The sequence below is a fragment of the Xenopus tropicalis genome, chromosome 5, assembly GCF_000004195.4.
Source record: "Xenopus tropicalis strain Nigerian chromosome 5, UCB_Xtro_10.0, whole genome shotgun sequence".
Lineage (NCBI taxonomy): Eukaryota > Metazoa > Chordata > Amphibia > Anura > Pipidae > Xenopus > Xenopus tropicalis.
Genome location: NC_030681.2, coordinates 45709931 through 45728854, shown reverse-complemented (window position 1 = coordinate 45728854; position 18924 = coordinate 45709931). Strand labels below are relative to the sequence as shown.

At 37.5% G+C, this 18924-nt stretch overlaps 1 protein-coding gene across 10 annotated transcripts in view; it reads right to left on the bottom strand.

Annotated features, from left to right (window-relative positions):
• Positions 1–998: 998 nt before the first annotated feature.
• Positions 999–18924, bottom strand: part of utrn (utrophin) — a 372003-nt gene continuing 354077 nt past the window's right edge. For 9 of the 10 annotated variants that reach the window (XM_012963789.3, XM_004914663.4, XM_031901862.1 and 6 more), the window contains 9 exons: positions 18404–18442; positions 18156–18221; positions 16696–16761; positions 11493–11651; positions 9185–9428; positions 7534–7642; positions 6470–6556; positions 2928–2950; positions 999–2227 (listed from right to left, as the gene is read on the bottom strand). In XM_012963789.3, coding sequence (XP_012819243.1) covers positions 2928–2950; positions 6470–6556; positions 7534–7642; positions 9185–9428; positions 11493–11651; positions 16696–16761; positions 18156–18221; positions 18404–18442 — 793 coding nt within the window. In that variant the 3' untranslated portion in view covers positions 999–2227. The remainder of the gene's footprint in view (positions 2228–2927; positions 2951–6469; positions 6557–7533; positions 7643–9184; positions 9429–11492; positions 11652–16695; positions 16762–18155; positions 18222–18403; positions 18443–18924) is intronic. The other variant, XM_031901866.1, reaches the window with a different exon arrangement.

The window sequence follows — 18924 nt, the reverse complement described above, 5'->3', positions numbered from 1 at the left end:
CCCTTAGTTGCTGGGCAGAAGGGAATGTATCTAAGTGAGTTCATTAACATGTGTGCTATTGGTTAGAAGGTATAGTAACCACATCCTGCCTGACTTTGGTATAGTGTTGGGAGAGGAGTGGCACCTTCCTGTTGTTTGCTTCCACCTTAGGGACAAGGTGGATGTGTGCTGAGAGCCCAGGGCATGGGCCCAGGCCCAGTGAAGTCGGGGAACAGGGCCCCGTGAATGAGGCATTAGATAGTGGCAGGTGTAGCTCCCTTTATAGTACACTCTAGGAGTGTAAGGCAGTTAGGGCTGAGCTAGAATGAGCAGCATGAGCTCCTGCATAGGATTTGCAGTTTTTCTGGAGATAGCTCTCCCAGGCCACATTGCCTGTAGTGTAGGGATCCAAGTGAATAGGGAATCAGGATAGAGAATTCCCTGAGGGATCCACTACAGGGTGTGTCGCAGAGGTGAAGGGAGATTCCTGCCAGTCTGCCCGCAGGAGAGTGTGAGTCTGAATATACACTCGGTATGTGTTGCATGTACCAATGGTCTCTGAAGCTGTATTGTGAGTAAACCCTGTGGATGTTCAATAAATACTTATTACTTTGTTATTTGCAAGAACCTCTGGCGCCCTCTGTTGTCATTTTTCTGCATAGCAGCAAGAGAGGTGTAGTTGCACAACACCCTCACCTTCCTCTTCCACTTAGCGAAGGCCCATTCTGGGTGAGAGAGTACTGTGTAACCCATGTTCTACTGGTACTAGTCCGGGAAAGCAGCTATTGAGCTGAAATAGGTGTTACATATATATATATATATACATACATACATACATACATACATACATACACACACACACACACAGTATACACTAAAAGAATACATATCAATTTTGACTTTCTGCCCATAAAACGCCTTTACTTCTTTTCCTGATAACCACTGTCCATCTAACGTACACTTTTTTCTAACATCATTACAAAATCAGTGAGAAAATAATTGGTCGACCAAATGCCATATACATTAAAATGCATTTTATTATGCAAAAAAAAGAAACAGAGAGCAGAAAAATGCTCAAGTACATGTTTTATCTCGTGTCAACAAAACAAACAGGGTGTTATTCATTTCCCTCAATAAATTCAAACTGTTTATAGACTGGGGCTCTAAAATATTCACTTTAAAGTGATTAAGATTACCTATTGTGGCGGTTTCTTTTCATACAGTAACAAAATAGCATGTAGCATATTCACAACAACAATGGTTCTGGATATATAAAAATATCAAGGCATTTTCATGTCACCAAACGATTGGGAACCCACAGTTGGCAACCATTTAGAAACTTTGCATTTAGGCTCATACTAGCCACATTCAGATATTCAGATCAGGCTTGCCAGTGGAGAAAGGACTCTGTAATGTTAAAGATCAGACTGTATGACTCTTCTGCAAAGAGGCTATTCAGATGTTTTAACTGGAGGACAATGAGGCCAAGAGGATCCATTTTTATTCTGAAGCAAGCAGAAGTGTTCCATGGTACAATGCAGAATAAGTCAAGCTAACTGGTAATGATAACTTACTCCCCTGAATATATAAGGGCATTCAGATTTTTAAATGCAATTCTATAGAGGCTCTTACAGCACTTAATGGTTCGTACGTGCTAAAGTCACAGGAAGAGCTAAAATACGTTGCATACTACAACAACTGGTGATGTTTGGGAGTGCCCTCGATATTTTGCGCTATATTGAGCATTGGACAATACAGTACGACAAGGATTCTGTCAGCTGACAGTATGTACAGGGTAACTGTGATATAAGACTGATACTGCCTTAATACTGATATGCCACAAATGCCGGGAATGAGAAGTGGAGTGAGCATACCTGCTATAAAGCAGATGCATTGTACGTGATTACAAAAAAAATATAAATTCTAAAACCATCCCTCCAAATCCTAGTAATGTTTATATTTATACAAACAATGTAGGTATAATTATTTCCAAATACTCCACAGATTGTTAATTTACATTTGCATAGAAAGGGAACAAAAATAGTGGACAGACATTACATAAAAAACACAACATCTTCATCTTTGGATATTCAGTGTTGTAATCCTTCAGTAGAACACACAGTTGAAAGTGGTAGAATGGTTCTTTCGGTCCCTTGTAACTTCATCACAATAGACTTTCCCACTGGCTGTGTTATGAAGGGACTTTGTGCCAAGGACAAATGTTTTCATGGATGTATTTTCCCATTACCTGTATGGAGCAGAACAACGAAGGCTGTAAAACTCATCAATCTTACATACAGCTGAGCATAGTTGAGGATTTAAGGTTGAATTTGTGAATAGGAACACAGACAGAGATTCAAGGCATGGTGTAGCACACTTAGCTTGATTCTAGCAATGCAAAGAGTCTTTTGGTTCTACCTACAGTAAGGTGCAAAGTACAAAAAACCAGTGTGGTTTTCATCCATTATTTGCACAATGCATCTTACTCCTAGCTATGTAAAGTCCAAAAGTGTTCTGTAGCACCCTACCCAACCAGAGGGATTCTAGTTATGGCAAACAAGAACGTATAAAGGTTAATATTAAAGTTTTTAACTTTATTTGTAAATGTAATTGCTACTGAAAACTGTATCACTAGATAGTTACAACCCTATATAAGGTCCCAGTCTAAATTTAAGCACACAGCACTTTCTTGCTCCAGAATCACATAAATAAATCTCTGCATCATTGTTTGTCTGTATTAAACACACACTAACAGAAAGGCCCTGCAAAATATACATTAGGGATCTTGAATTTAATTGAGAGTTCATGGTTCCTATTGTGAAGAATACAATGCTGCTGTTTAATCTAATACTAAATGTTTATTTTGAAAAGAAAAAGACCTACATCAAAATCAAGTCTTGTAATGTAAGTGCTTTATTGTATGGTAGGTAAATGAAATATAAACATACCTACTGTCTCCCAGAAAGGCTTGCTGCAAACAAGAAAAAGAAAACCCATTAATCATCTCAGATATAATGAAAAAGTATAAAACAAGCATCTTGTACACAACCAGTTTGGAGGCTTAGAAAATGGCTACACAACAGGACAACACATCTTTTTGGTGCCTATACTGCATTAGTGGGAAAAAAGGCTTAAATTACTTTTTATGGCCCTATTTTCCACAATTTGTCTTTATTAACATTTTCTTTTACACCCAACTACAACAAACTGTAGTTTTCATTTTATAATATATGCAGGGAATATGAATGTTGTGTTTTACCTTAAAAAGTATCTTACAAGACAACTGCAATTGGTCTAAAAAGTTAAGCAATAAACTGACATTCCTTTTGTATAAAGTCTAAAGTTGTTTCTTGGGGAAGGGCAGAGAGATCAAGGGGTGGGTGGGGGTGTGTGTTATGCGTTTAGCACATTTTGGGATGTTATAAGGGGGAGATGTTCCTCAATCCAGGGGGGCCTATTTCTATAGGCACAACCAGTGATTACTACATTTATTCATACAGGGCAAAGTTTCCCATTGGGCTGATCAATAAAATGATCCCTGCTTTAGGGTCCTTACAACTGAGCAACTTGTGACACCCAGCACCTCAACAATATATTGTCTCAGATAATGTACATGTCTTAACACACAGTAGCCAATCCCTGAGTGATGTAGCTGAGAGGGCATTATAGGGAGGGGCATTGTAGGGAGAGGGCATTATCAAGACAATTTTCAGTCCCTAGTAGCTTAATCTCATAAAAAAGATCAAACATTGTTTAGGACTAATAATGAACAGTCCTATGCACAGAGGGATAGTAGGTCACATATGAAGTGTAAGGGAGCCAATCTATTGGCAGATGAATGTACCACTGGGGAGACAGCCCTACAGGATTTGATTTCTTTCCAAAGCTCCAAACAAACGCAGTCACCTGCTGATGTCTTTTAACACCATTCAACAAAAGGCATACTTGCCCACATACCGACCCAAGAGATTCACACTGGTTTATGTCATAAGAATGCTTGGGACCTGGGGTTTTCCAGATAAGGGGACTTTCTGTAATTTGGACCACCATGCCTAAGCCTTCTAAAAAATAATTCAACCATTAAAAAATGCAGTAGCATTTTTCTGCTTCCAAAGAGGATTAATTACATTTATTGAATAGAACCAGTAGCTCAGCCATCATGTGAAAATGGTAGGAAGAATGCTTGGCTAACATCTGAACTATGGGTTTGAATTTTAGAAAATCTTTATGGTGAAACTTTACTGAGCCTTTTAGATAACAACTTTTCTGCATTGGAACATATCATTATGGTCAGCTTCCCTTCTCCCCAAATACTATATACAATGGGGTGCATAAATTCAAACTGGTGAGTGCTGAGCGCTATCACCCCATAAAATGCCTTTAGCAGCTCACAGCTGTGGAACAGATTCTGCCATACTGACATAGGTATAATCTTTGATAAATGTGCCCATATTTTAAAAACTGACAGTCAGCAAAGCTTTTATTAATGGGACAAATATTCAGGATTTACCAGTTCAGTTACTGATATATAAGCCTCTATGTCTCTCAGACTTTTATAACCCATATTAGCTATTTAGATATTAGTGTAATATCCCTTTAAAATGTAGCTGACTTTGGAACCTGTGATGAGTATATAATGGCGGATGGCGACCAGGACATCACTAGTTCTTTTAAGTAGAAAGACCATTAAAATGCAATATGTAATACATTGCAAGCTAATAACGTATTAAAAGTTCCCTAAAACCAAGTATCATTATAAAGTAAAGCCTGACAGATTTACAAATAAGTGAATCCAATGCCACTATCTGAATTTACCATAAAATATTGAGATTCAGTTATACAGGAAAATATGTGTGAGCCTAACTGAAAAGCTATTTCTATTCCTACTGCTGTCACTAAACAGATATTTATTTGATAGGTAGTATTCAATGTGCAGCCGTCTTCAGCTCATTCTATTTGCCCTAGCGACCCATGCACAATTGTGATAGAACAATTCTGTGATAGCAATCTCTCTCCATCTCAGAAGGCCATAAAGATGGAGAGTCTTTGAGATAACGAGAAACACGCAATATCAGCCTATTTCTATAGGAAATTCAGCTTCAATGATACCTTCTAATATTGTTTTCATACTCATATACAGTAGAGATATTGCTTCCGTTCTCACACTGTTCCTGCCTTTGTTTATTGAACAGTCTCTGCGTAGGGAAAAAACCCATCCTTGTCATCTCAACTCTGGGATATGATGTTATCGAGAGCCTGGCTTCATTTTTCTTTGTCACAGCTGTCAACTGCGTGCATGGCTTATTTAAAATTAATCTTAACACTTCCTTTCAATATTGCTGTGCTGCCTGTTATCTGGTAAGACAAAGCTGGCAAGGTGCGAGGGTGAAAATAGGGATTTGCATTGCTGAAGGGAGCGACATTTGCAGCCTTCGATAGCATTTTGGCAGGGCCTCACCGCTGGCTAATAATTCTGATTTGTAAGTACTTTCCGAGAGTAAGAAGGAACAAAATGAGCACAGGAAAAAAATAAGGAATTATAAGGTGCGTTAAGTATGAAACACACCAACTGTAGGTATAGCAGTAAAAGGCAAATAGAACATTTTATTGTAGCTGAAAACAAGTTACAAGTAACAAGTTATTAAAAAGTAAATATAAAGTGAATAAAAAAACCCTATTGTAAAATATAGGGATATAATAAGTCACTGAGGAGTTCCACGATTTTATAAAGCATGAGGCTGAAGGCCGAGGCAACTTATAATATTCTCTTATTTTTCAACAGGGAGAACATTATTTATAATAATACACACGTTTCAATGAGTCTGTGACAGGAATTACATCGCTTAGCACCAATAAGAGCTGATGACATCACTAAGCACCCTTTATAAGGACTCTTGTGTTTATCCTTCTAATGACATATATAACTGATTTATTAACAATAACAATATACTGTAATTACCCCAACTGCACATTAATCGTTTAAGCGATCAACCTTTAATCATTACACATTCTCTACCTTCGCCTACGGCTATGGTTGCCAGACCTTTTTTTTTTAGTTCAAGGCCCACCATTTAGCTCATAATAAGATCACAGATATTTAAAAACTTTGGTTTACCATTCATTCAGCCACAGTTCCAAGAAAATCTAAAACATCAAGCAAATTTTCACTGACCATTAAGCTGAGTTTTCAGCTATATCTAGCAAAGAAAACAGCCATTTTCTCCAAATATCTCCCTAACTGCTACTACAATTTGGGAACCACAGTCCTAGAGTGGGTCTAAACATGCTCCAATGTTGCAATGCTTTAAATAAATAGAAATACTTTCAACATTATAAAAACAAGTGGAAAACACACAAAAAAGGGCATAACATGCTATTAAAGTCTCACTAATATAAAGAGGATGTCAAATTGCTGTCCATAAGAACTAGTGTTGAAATATATCTCCCAACATACCTGTTGAAGCAAATGTATAAAGTGGGATTTACTTACAGCTGCTCAGGGGAAATGTGCTGTTGAATTGTTCCATCACATCTGTTAGGTCTGTGGCGGCGCTGTGCGGAGGGTGCAATACATCAACTGTGGGGCACATGCAAAGCAACATTAATAAGTGAAACAAACACAAAATAACTAGAATAGATCAGTGATACACAACCTTGGATTGAACAAGGTCTAGAAAAAAACTACAGGGAGCTGCAGTTCACTTCAGCAGCTAGGGTACAGGTTTGTTAGGCTTTGGCACAAAAAAAATACAAGGTTACTGAAATGGATCCATTCAAAGCTGACCCAGGTCCCCCAACCCCAAGCAAATAGGAGAGGTTTCAGGTGGTTTTTTTTGCCTTTCTTGTACTAACTCGCATTTGGGCAGGTTGTTTGGCAAGTTTCCCTTGGACAAAAAGGGACAAAAACAACAAAAAAAGACAAAAACATGGTGCACGTGTGTCTAATTATCTGATATAAATATAGCTGTCCCTTTGTGCCCCCCAGTTCTCCGTAGAAGTTGACAAAAAATATAATTATAGATGAAAAACAAATTATCAAAAAGAATTTTACAAATTTAACAAAAAACTGCATGAAAGAGAATTCACCAATGAAAACCGATTATATACGTTTTGTCAGTCATCTTGCTGTTATCTTACATATGGAGATAATTGGGACATTTTTGGCTTCATTACATTACACTGGAATCAGACAATGCTAGAAAAAAATGCTGAATTCTTCCAACTCCACTTGCAGGAACAAAGAATGCCATATTTAAACTGATCACTTGGGATTCACAATGGAGGATTATTTTGCAATATTTATTAAGCAACAGCATTATAAGAATACAGCTCTGATATTGCTGGAGTACACCTCTCAGCAGACCGTAGCCTTGATAATATGCTGGGATTTGTAGTTAACCAACAACTGAGTAAAGTGTGAGAACAGCAGTGTATCAGTGTTTAGTGTCCCTTTAATGAAGCATTATTTTAATGCCCCTGTATTTTCTTATTCCTTTGCTGTTAACTGGGGTGCTTTTGAGCTAAATCACTGTTTATTGGACACAAGCTACTTACCTGTCTGTTGAAACTGAGAGCTATAATCATGATCAGCTGAATATCTGGGGGCAGGCGGCTGTGGCGAGACAGATATAGAGACTCCATTAACCCTGGACTCTGATTCAGGCTGAAATGTAATGTAAAACAAAACACAAATAAAGAAGCAATCACCTTGAAATCCATTCTAATTCCTACAGGTATCAGCAGATGCACTGTGCCCACAGCTACAGAAAACAACACATTTTCTCCCAAGCTTCTGGTATAGCAAAAATGGCTTGATATTAACCTTCCCAGCTCAATGTATTTTATTTGCAATGATTTTCCAGTCTGCACTTAGCAAACATGAAATATTGTCTTCCGCTCTGCTATGCTTCAACTACCCTTCATTATAAAACTTAGTAAGTAGAGATATAGAAAATAAACCACATAAATATTATACATACATATAATGTTATACATATATATATACACATACACACACATACATACATAATATAAAATATATACATATATATATATATATATATATATATATTACATATATATATATATATATATATATATTTTATTTTTTTTTTGGCATTTATTAATATATTTATATTATATATAAAAAATAATCCAGACCAAGGCTTCTTTTAGAGATACAACCAGGCACAGTAAGATGGCAGATCAGCCTGTCTCAGTAGGTATATGGATATACTTGGCTAACAGGCCTATAACTCCATGCTGAGTTTGGTTCCTTATCGACAGGAATTTTCTAAAAGACATAGGGGCTAATTATACCTACCCAAAATAAGATTTTGGTGACATGCCCTGTTTTTTAAGCATTAAACAAAGTATCTGATTGCTAGTGTCCAATTTGACCTAGCAACTAGGCAGTGGTTTGAAAGAGGAATATGAATAGAGGAGGGCCTAAATAGAAAGATAAGTAATAAATAGTAGCAACAAAAATAAAATTGTAGCTTCAAAGAACAATAGTCAGTGACCCCCATTTGAAAGTGGGAATGTTGTAGAAGAGGAAGGCAAATAATTAAAAAACTATTACAAAAAATGAAGACCATTGGAAAAGTTGCTAAGCATGGGCCATTCTATAACATACTAAAAGTTAACCTAAAGGTGAACCACCCCTTTAAGGGTGGTAGTTTACTTCCCAGAATCTGCTTTACACAATAAAAATAATATGCTGTCCTTTTACCTATACACTACATATGAATGGATGCTGCAACAAGCATCTGCATGGTATGAATGTATGTTCTTTGCATATTATTTGTTTTCTATTTTAATTTCCAGATTCACCACGCTGGGTTACCTAGCAATATAGTAGGTGTCACCATAGTTACAGAAATACTACGGAATATCATCATAAATAATATCACATAGCTGTGCTAATTGCAATTTATTTGCAAAAGGTCAACTTTTCCCAAGTAAAAAAAAAAAAGGTCAGTTTTCTCTTATCTGAGGGACAGAATATAAAATACTGCATTTCATTACATTAAAGGCAATTTATATAATTAACCGACAAACTATATTGTGGGAGACTTCCTTGGACGTCATTGTAACTCATTATTTATGAGCTGGCTGAAGTCAATTGACCTTCAAGTGCAGTTTCTTACTGTTTGTTATTTACCACAGCAGTCACACTGAATATCAGATACAAACGATGCCATACCTGCTCTAATAACTGACGTAATCGATGAAGCTGGGACTCCAACTGTTTGTTGTGGTCTTCTAAAATTTGCATTCTAGCTTCCAGGCGCCCTTTGTGCTGTCTGAGCAGTTTTGCCTCTGCAATGAGTTCTGCATCCTCCGAATTGTGCTGCAGGGATAGCACAGAGTCCGGGGGCGACGATGGCGGGGTCAGGCCCCTTCGCAAGTGCTGTGCTTTCAGCTGCTCATACTCAATCTTCAAGTTTCTGAAAAAGGTACAAAAAATATATTTTTGAGGTGGGGCTTGTTTCTTAAGGCACAGTTCCAAACAATGTCTCACCTGTTCTCTTTATAAAAATATTAGTATCGCAGCAGGTACTGCATCGGGCATACGGCAGAGTTAGGGTTGTGACCTACCCGGTTCTGACCCGGACAGCCCAAGTTTCTGGAGGCCTGCTCAGGTCAAAACAGCCTGCCCCGCTTTCCAAATTCGGAAAAGCAGACAGGACTCAGCTTTGGCCAATTACTGATCACCGCCGTATGACCCTATCCCTGATGTCAGTGACCCCACCCCTGGTGGCAACCCTATGCTGAGTAAAGACCGAGTGCTAATGTTGCTCAGGAGACAGTGAGGCACATTAAATTACATTAAATCTGTCTTTATAAGCTTAAAGGAGAAGTAAAAAGTCACAATCCCTTAGGCACTTAGTTAGGCACCCCCCATGATTTGTATCAGGTAAGTGAATACAATCAGGTAAATACAATCACTGGAGGCAACTTTTGGCAACCCACAGTGATTGTTAACTTTACTTCTCCTTTAAAGGAAACCAACGGACACACCAACTTTTTCATGCCAATTTCGAATTTTCAGCTTTTAACTGAGTCTGTTTTAATTCTCTGTTCCATAAGTTTTCTAGGTAAGAAAATACTTTCACTGAAAAATCAAAACCATTTAAACCTCAAAGAGGAGGTTAACCTTTAATTTAACTCTTAGAATGTTATAGAATGGGCAATTGTTAGCAACTTTTTAATTGTCTTTATTTTTTATTTCTTATAGTTTTTTTTTAATTATTTGCCTATTTCTTCTGGCTCTAGCTTTCAAGTTAGGCAGAAATGTAATCTATAAAGGCTGGAGTGGACAGATGTCTAACATAATAGCCAGAACTCTACTTGCTGCTTTCAGCTCTCTAACCTCTTAGTTAGTCAGTGACTTTAGGGGGGGCCACATGGGACATAACTGTTCAGTTAGTTTGTGAGCACGCAGGTCAGATTCAAATGCAAACTAACTGAATATGTCCCATGTGGCCTCCCCTCAAGTCACTGATTGGCTACTGACTGCTAACAAGATAGCTGTAAAGGAGGAAGTAGAGTTCTGGCCATTATGTTAGACATCTGCTCACTCCAGCCTTTATAGATTACATTTTTGCCTAACTATATTGAAAACATTTTTTATTTTGCATAGTCTATCTATTTTACCCAGTTTAATTTTTACACTGAACTGTTTCTTTAACAACGGAGACTGGCAGCTGGAAGGGACAGAGACAAAGTACGGATATCGACGTTAAACACTACTGCTCCTCATTCATTTGCATAGCATAAATCCGATTGGCTGTCTATAGGATTAATCATCTACAAATAAATTACTGTATGATGAATGTGGGCAGGGGCAGAAGCTCTGAAGCTTTCCAGACCCCCACTAATTTCTCTCTCCCCAAGCTTAAAATTTTGTCTGCGACCCCATTTTCACGAGTCGCAGCTCAATTCCCCTATATCAGTAGGCACCAACCTAGACAGGTTAATTGGTAAAAGTGTTTTAAATAAATCGAATGAACCCTGACCCTGTGGAGTTTTACCCCCCTTTTACGTTTCGTGAGCCAATTAACAATGACAAAAGAGTCTACTGGAAACAGCAGTTTTTACAAATACAATATGTATATAAATGAGCATATAGATTATACTGACTGATTTGTTATCAAGCTGCAGTTATGTTAATATTATACATTTTCTGGAAGAACATGTAGGTGGAAATAACAAGTTATTATCTCTTACTAAAAATACTAACAAAATAATAATTATATAATAAACAATGAAATACATGTTGCCATTAGAAAGGAACTATCAGCCAGTGTCCATGTCCCCACCACATCTCACCCAACATCTGTGAGGCACATCACTTGTGGGAGACAGTTATTGAGGTCTATCCAAAATATATATATCTAGCAGGGTATTAATGGCTGACATTAAAGGCCTGACATTTTTTCGGGAAGTAAAATGGAACTAGAAGTGAATTAATGAACAAAACATAAGGGACAGCAAAAGTTAGAAGATACCTTTGTTCTTCCTCCAGATCAGCAATAATATGCTCCAACTCTCCCCTCTCTGCTTTTTCTACTGACTTCAATATCTGGGCTGGACTCTGCGGTTGTCCAATGGGCGAATCTCCTCCCAGGGTGTGACAGTACTGCTGGATAAGGGCATGCTCATCCTCCCTAAATCAGAACAGAACACTGTGAATTTCAAACATTACCTTTTGTATAGGTAAATTATTTAACAAAATGAACCGATCATATTAATATCTCAATTGCATTTTTATTATAACCCACATGTGTAATTATTCAATAACGATTACCTTCTAGTGAAATCTCAGTGTTTGAAAAAATATGACGTGTTCTTTAGAATGAATTCCAGGAAAGTAACTGAAATGCCTAATGAATAAAATGAGATTTAGAGCACAAAGTGCTGCAATCTTACTTCAGTCCAACTTGCACTGTAATGAGACTGCACACTTACTATAACACCACGCACGCCCGACACACAAATCTCTACTTAACCTGTTCATACTTTATAATGTTCCAAAAAATTCTTGGAAAAAACACCCTAATTCTTCCAACATGGTTTAATTTCTTATTTTAATCACAGGAATGAAACTGACGCCAACAGCGAGAGTACTTTGAAGTGGTTAAAAAGGATCATCCATCAAACTGAGAGGTTTTTAAAGTCAAATGCCTAACCTGCTTGGTATTGGGATATTGGTTTTCAAGGAGAGCTTAGAGATAACGAGGGCCATTAACAAAGCCAGCATTTTTGGAACATAATTCTGCTCTAAGAGGATGTGCTACAGGAATATCAAGAGCGCAATACATTTGATTATATAATTTATAGAAATATTAAACACCCAGCTGGGTGATGGTGCATCAATGTATCTTCCACACACTACATACATAATAACTGAAAGGTGCCAAGAAGGAGTCTTTAAAGAATAAGTAAACCTTTTTTCTTTAAATTACTTTGTGCAGTCCCCAAAATAACATACCTTTCTCCCTGCATCCAGATTTATTGTGTTTCTATTTCACAGCCAGTTCAACTACAGCTCTTTTACCGACTTCCTTGTCGAGTGAAGCTCCACCCCCTTTTGCTCTCTGAGTCCTCTTTCTCTCTCCAACTACGATGAGCTCAAAGAGGTGCCTACAGTGCATGCCTAATTGATTAATTGGAGCAGAGGAAGTGAGCATGCCCAGTAGGCACCTTTTTGAGGTCTTCATAGTGGGAGAGAGAAGTGGTGCTCATAAAGCAAAAGGGGTGGAGCTTCATGCAAGACAAGGATGTAAGTAAAAGAGCTGCAGTTAAGATGCAGGGAGAAAGGAACTTTATTCTGGGGGCTTTTTAGAGTAACTTTATGGGATTCTAAAATAAAAGGTTTATTGATCCTTTACTCTTCATTTGGGTTCCCCAGGTGTTCCACGCCCCGCCAGGAACTCATTGTAAGGTAAATGGCACCTGATAAAAAAAAGAATCCTATTCCTTCTAAGGAGGGTCCAGTGGGGCAGGGACTATATTTATAATAATCATAATAAAGGAGGTCAAATATGTTGGCAAAATAAAAAAAAGAACTAAAGTGAGTGGAACCTTGATGACTATGAGCAAAGTAAGTGGTGGAGAAGAAGCCAAACCACAAGGTTTCCTATTGAAATTGGATTGCAAGCTTCATCAGGCAAGGTCTGATGTGAATAAAAAACAAATGTTGGCTAATTAAAAAAAGGATAATTATTATAAATATTAATACAACACATTTTTATTTGCAGGAGATGACAGTTTAAGAATGGCAAACATTGTTTTGTATATAATAGAAGCAGGCGTATACATTTGCTTTGCTCTGCTAATTTAATTAGTCTTTGAAGAGCTATTTTAATTAAAGAAATGGAAAAACACAAGAGATGCAGTTCGTAACAGGGAAAAGGCAGTTGGAATGGCAAACGGAGCATTCAGTGACAAGCTGTACAAACAACTGAAAGTCTCTGAGTGAGGGTTAAGAAAGATATTTACCTGGCTGAACCCACAGTGATAGGGACATAACAGAACTAATAGGTTTTGGTTGTGCATTTCATTAGAACATGGGTTGTTCAACCTTGAATTAACTTTGTAGAAAGAAATACATTACACTGGTTTGAGTTCTTATTATATGTAGGGGAAGAGAGAGAGAGAGATTGGGTATATCAGGTATATAAAGACTACTTTTGGTGATAGTGTAATGTGAACTCTATTAAAGCTGTGGAACTGGAAGTAAGAATAAATGCCATTTTTATATGCTTAAATCCAGTTGCAAAACTCTCTTTCTGCATCATTTAAAATCCTGGCAGGGGAGGGAGGACTAAAACATTGATGTTACAAATTGTAACAACTTCTACACAGCAAACAGACAGCATGCAGGAACTACATAACCCACAATGCAATGATCTGCAATGTTCCTTTCCTTAATTGCATCATGTGTGTAGGGAATTGTGGGATTTGGAGGATGCAGGCTGAGGACAGTCAACTACTGCTACATTTTTTAGGAGTAGTCAGCCAGATTAGCAAGAGAACAGTGGGCTAGGCTATGCTAATTGTCTAAAACAATATTATTACATTATAAATCATGTAAATGATGCATATTATTTTTTATTGATGCATATTGCTTGAAATTATATTTACTTAAGCTTAAGTTGTGTTTGGGTGGAGTTCCCCTTTAAACTAAGATAGTATCAGTCTGTTATGGCTGTCATCTCCGAATGACTGAGAAATAAAACAAAAACCCCTGCATATAGTCTACAATGGCCAATTCAATTATGATATATGAAATGTCACACTGTTGTACAAAGGCATGTAACCAGTGCTGAAACTATGGGGAACGCCATGTCTGAATCTCAATAGTGGCATGAAATACCCTGGAGCACAGCGCTGTGTTACACATAATGACAGCACACAATTACATAGCTATGAAAGCAGTGATATTTGCAATGTACAAGCCTGTATTTGTACCAGACCTTATCTTTGATTTGACAATTTCATGCAATGTACTGTTGGATTGGAAATAATGTTAACAGGTTATAATGAAAAATGACAGGTACAGCTTGTCCCACTGCTGAATCCAAACAAATCTAACAAATCAAATTCAGTGTCTGAAGATCATGCACGGGATAAATAATAGCCTTTCCTCTGCAATGTATAGCATGAAACAGAGCGCTTAATCATGAACTTGTCAGCTGCTGTTAACCTAAAGCCTGACTTGTAAAGATTAAGCAAAGCTCTGTTTATTAACCTTCATTAGTCTGAAAAGTAGGAATCTGATTCCCCATTCAATCAAGCACTTAGTTTTAAGGAGATTAGAGCATGTTTATTATTTAAAGATGAATAATTTAATCTTAATGAGTGTGGATAGACTAGGCAGTTATAACAATTCTACCCAGAATACTTGCCGGCTAAGTGAGCTACTTAAAGATTATAAGCTTGTTTTAACATAATCTCAGGCAAAATATTTACTTAAAGTTGAACTTCACCCAAATGTTCTTTTGCATAATGAAAGCAAAACAAATTCTGAGAAACTTTTTACCATAATTAATTAAATATGTTCAGTGTTTTTATAGCTATTTGTAAATGTAATTGCAATTGAAAGCAATATTTGTCTGTCCCTTTCTGCAACAAAATGGCCGCTCACCTCCAGCTCAGCACTATTATTGAGCTGCATTGTCTAATGGTAGAACCCTGCTTTTATATTTTCCAGGGTTTGCATTTAAAACAGCCTATTTATCAGGAAAACTTAAAATCAGAGAAAGAAGAAACACAGTTTGCCTGTATGAGATTGCAAATAAATGGCACCAATTCTGGGAACACCTAAAACATATGTAATCTCAAGGATCAGAACCAGCAGTGAGGAAAACAGAAAGGGACAGACAAACACAGCTTTTAATAGCAATTACATTTACATATACTGTAACTAAGAGCATTGCAAAATGATCTACTCTTAAATATTGGAAAGTTACTTTGAATGATACTATCATTATGCAAAAAAAAAAACTAATTAAAAAAATATGGAGCAGAGGGAATCAAAAGAAATGTAAAGGCATAGCAGTGTGTTTAGAAAGGCTTATGGGGGGCAGTTCTAATAGTCTATACCAGGGATCCCCAACCTTTTTTACCTGTGAGCAACATTCATATGTAAAAAGACTTGGGGAGCAACACAAGCATGAAACATGTTCCTTGGGGTGCCAAATAAGGCCTGTTATTGGCTATTTGGTTGACCCTATATGGACTGCTAGCTGCAGAAGGCTCTGTTTGGCAGTACACCTGGTTTTTATGCAACCAAAACTTGCCCAAAAGCCAGAAATTCAAAAATAAGCCCCTGCTTTTAGGCCACTGGGAGCAACATCCAAGGGTTTGGGGAGCAACATGTTGCTCACGAGCCACTGGTTGGGGATCACTGGTCTATACTATACAGTTATACTGGCCACACAGGCACTGCAGTTAGTGTTATCTTATCATGTTGCCTCCAGGCTGTGTAAAATGTCTAACATGTATATTGGCAAAATGCAGTTAAATGAATCCTTTGGCTATAGGCGGTCCAACATAACCTGACTATTCTGTCAGGAGGTTACCTCCCACAGGCTGCTAGATAGCAATGGCTACGTTTATTTCTATCCTGGAGCAACTGAATTCTAATAGGATCATAGAACAGTCACTACACAAGGTCATCTTAGAGACCCACACACAGCCAATTGGCCAATTAATTCAAATGTCGGCAAATTCAATGCTCAGTCATCTCATTGTAAAAGACAAAAACTCCCTCTCAATCTCCCAAACTCATGAAGGGGAGGGCTAAGATGATCATGGCTGCATATAAAGGTTGACCTATAAGTGATGATACTTAAAAGCAGATTTAGCACAATGTGATGTTAGAGTTTATCTCAGAAAAATTCACTCACTTCCTCTTTGTCCCTATGGGATTTTTAGAAGAGTATTTATTAAATGGTGAACTCAATTGTTCACCCATTGATAAACAGACTTCTAAAAATGAATGGGAAGTGGGTCAATATTTCTGTGGTAAATGCTACTCTCACATTTTGATAAAACTGCCTCAATATACTATACTGTACTGGGTAATAAGAATTGCTAATATTTTTTTCTGCTACAGAAAGCTGAAAGCAGGTAGGGCAATATTCATATAGCGTGACCTTATTTTTGCTTATTACTTTACAAGTCTCGGTAAAATAAATTACTTACATACTCCCGGTGGCAGAGCTGCTGTCAGTGAACAGTGAACCATTGGTTCGTTCCATTTGTGCCAGCCTGGGAAGCAAGAAACATTCATTATTCATCTATTTGACCAAGTGAATATATAGTAACAGAGGTGCCTGCTTGTATTTAGGCAATTTGTTCCATTAGGCTGAAGAACATTTCAATTCAAACAACTGGGTTTAGACAAAGACTTGAGTATTATGATTACAGGTCCCTGAGGTTATTTTACTCAGAGTGGGTTAGGCTCAAACTGGTAGTTACTGACAATTTGTGATATATCGGCATAGCTGGAACAGGAGGGCAAATGAACATTCTTCTACGTGAGGAACAGACACACATAAAATCTCTAACAATTACAGAGACTCAAACACAAAGAAAACCTATTCTTAATAAACACTTTAGGCAAGAAATGTATTCAACCTTTGAGTTAGACTTTGCCTAGCGAGTTGGTGAATTGCAAAAGAAAGTTATTTCAGCAGTTTAACCAAGTATTTTCTTACATTCAGTTTTACACTTAGAACAGTCTATATGCATTCCAATATAACTCACAGATATATAGTTTTTTTTAACACATCTGTATACTTTTTAGCCACTTAGCAAATATCCAGTTTCCAACGACTGAATAAAAAAAAATCAAGCCATTTGATTTGCAGTAAAAAGAATTCACTAAAAGTTAAATTGTTCTTAACGTGAAAATATTTCTGAAGGAAATGCTCTATTTGCAGAAAAGCTCACTTTCCAAAGGCTTGTTTATAGCTCTAATTATTTTCAAGTAACAGTACACACTTTGAAGTGAACTACTTCCAAGCATGGTGCAGCAGAATAAAAAGAACACATTTTAATGAATAAATAAATATGTAAAGCCAGTTTGGATTGAATATTTCTGTAAAACAGAGAAGTATCTGCTATTTAAGGACTTTTTCATCACTTCTCCCTTTTTAAAAAGAATAGGAGATGACAATGTTGTCAGAGAAATAAAACTCATAAATGCACAATCAAATTCAGATCAAAGACTTGAGAGCTGAGCACTTTAAAAATAGTTTTAAAGAACATAAGAACAAAAGCCACACTGCAAAATGGGAAAGTTTGGGAGACAAGTAATATTCCTGTGGGTGTGGTGGTTTAGCAGCTGGGATCTACATTGGGAATCTCTGGGAGGAGTTGATTTGAAGAGTCTACTACACATACATTGGCCATCCTTCCTGTTGGATTTTTTAGTTACTTTGGTCTCTGCAGGGCCAAGCACTAAGTATTTCCCTTAAAACAGGGATCCCCAACCTTTTTCACTCATGAGCCAAAATCAGATGTACAGAGTGTTGGTGAGCCACACATCCATGGGTTCTATACTGTATGCCTAGAAGTATCTAAAGGAAAGGGAATCTCCCCACAAACCCCTATGTACCACGTGCAGGCAAAACCTTCATCTGCTGTGTGCTGTGGCTTACCTGCTGGCATACTGCTCTATCCTCGAGTGCGTGTCATCATCAAGCAGTTCCGGGGAGTGCATACCACTAAAATTGAAAACCATTATTAAAATATAGATTGGCATAATGTAAAACATAACATGAAATTTGGCCTGGTGCAAATGTGGTATAAATGAGGGTTGCTGACAGACAGACAAAATGACACAAGATGAGATAAAAACAAAATAAGATATATTAGGATACCAGACACAGAATGATACTATACTTACTCAAACTGATCAGGCCACATGCTGATAAGGGTTATAGGACTGCAAGAAAAGAAGCAAAGAATCACAAGAAATAATTGTCAGCAACAACAAACAAATTTTCTACATATCCCCCCCTCCCGCCCCTCTTTTATAGAGCATTGCCCAACACAGGCTGCGTTCTATCCAACGGGTACACAGGTCTCTGTGCTGCAAAAACAATGTGCCACAAAATAGCAACTCCCAGAATATATCAGAATAGCACTCAATAGTAAGAAATACAAGTCCGGGTTCGGACTTCTCCAGTTACATGGGAGTAGGAAAAACAATAAGTCAAAGCTGAAAGCAGTTCTAATGTGTAGCGCTGGCTCCTTCTGAAACTCAGACTCAGATGGCTGCCTCAAGTTTGAGCTTTTGTTACTGCTTCTACTACTTCTGAACAGTGTGAGTAGCCTGCATTGTGCAGGGTTTTTTGTCTTAATAAATCGAATTACACTATCTATGTTCTCTTCTCTTCTATTTAACCCATTGAGAATCGGCAATAA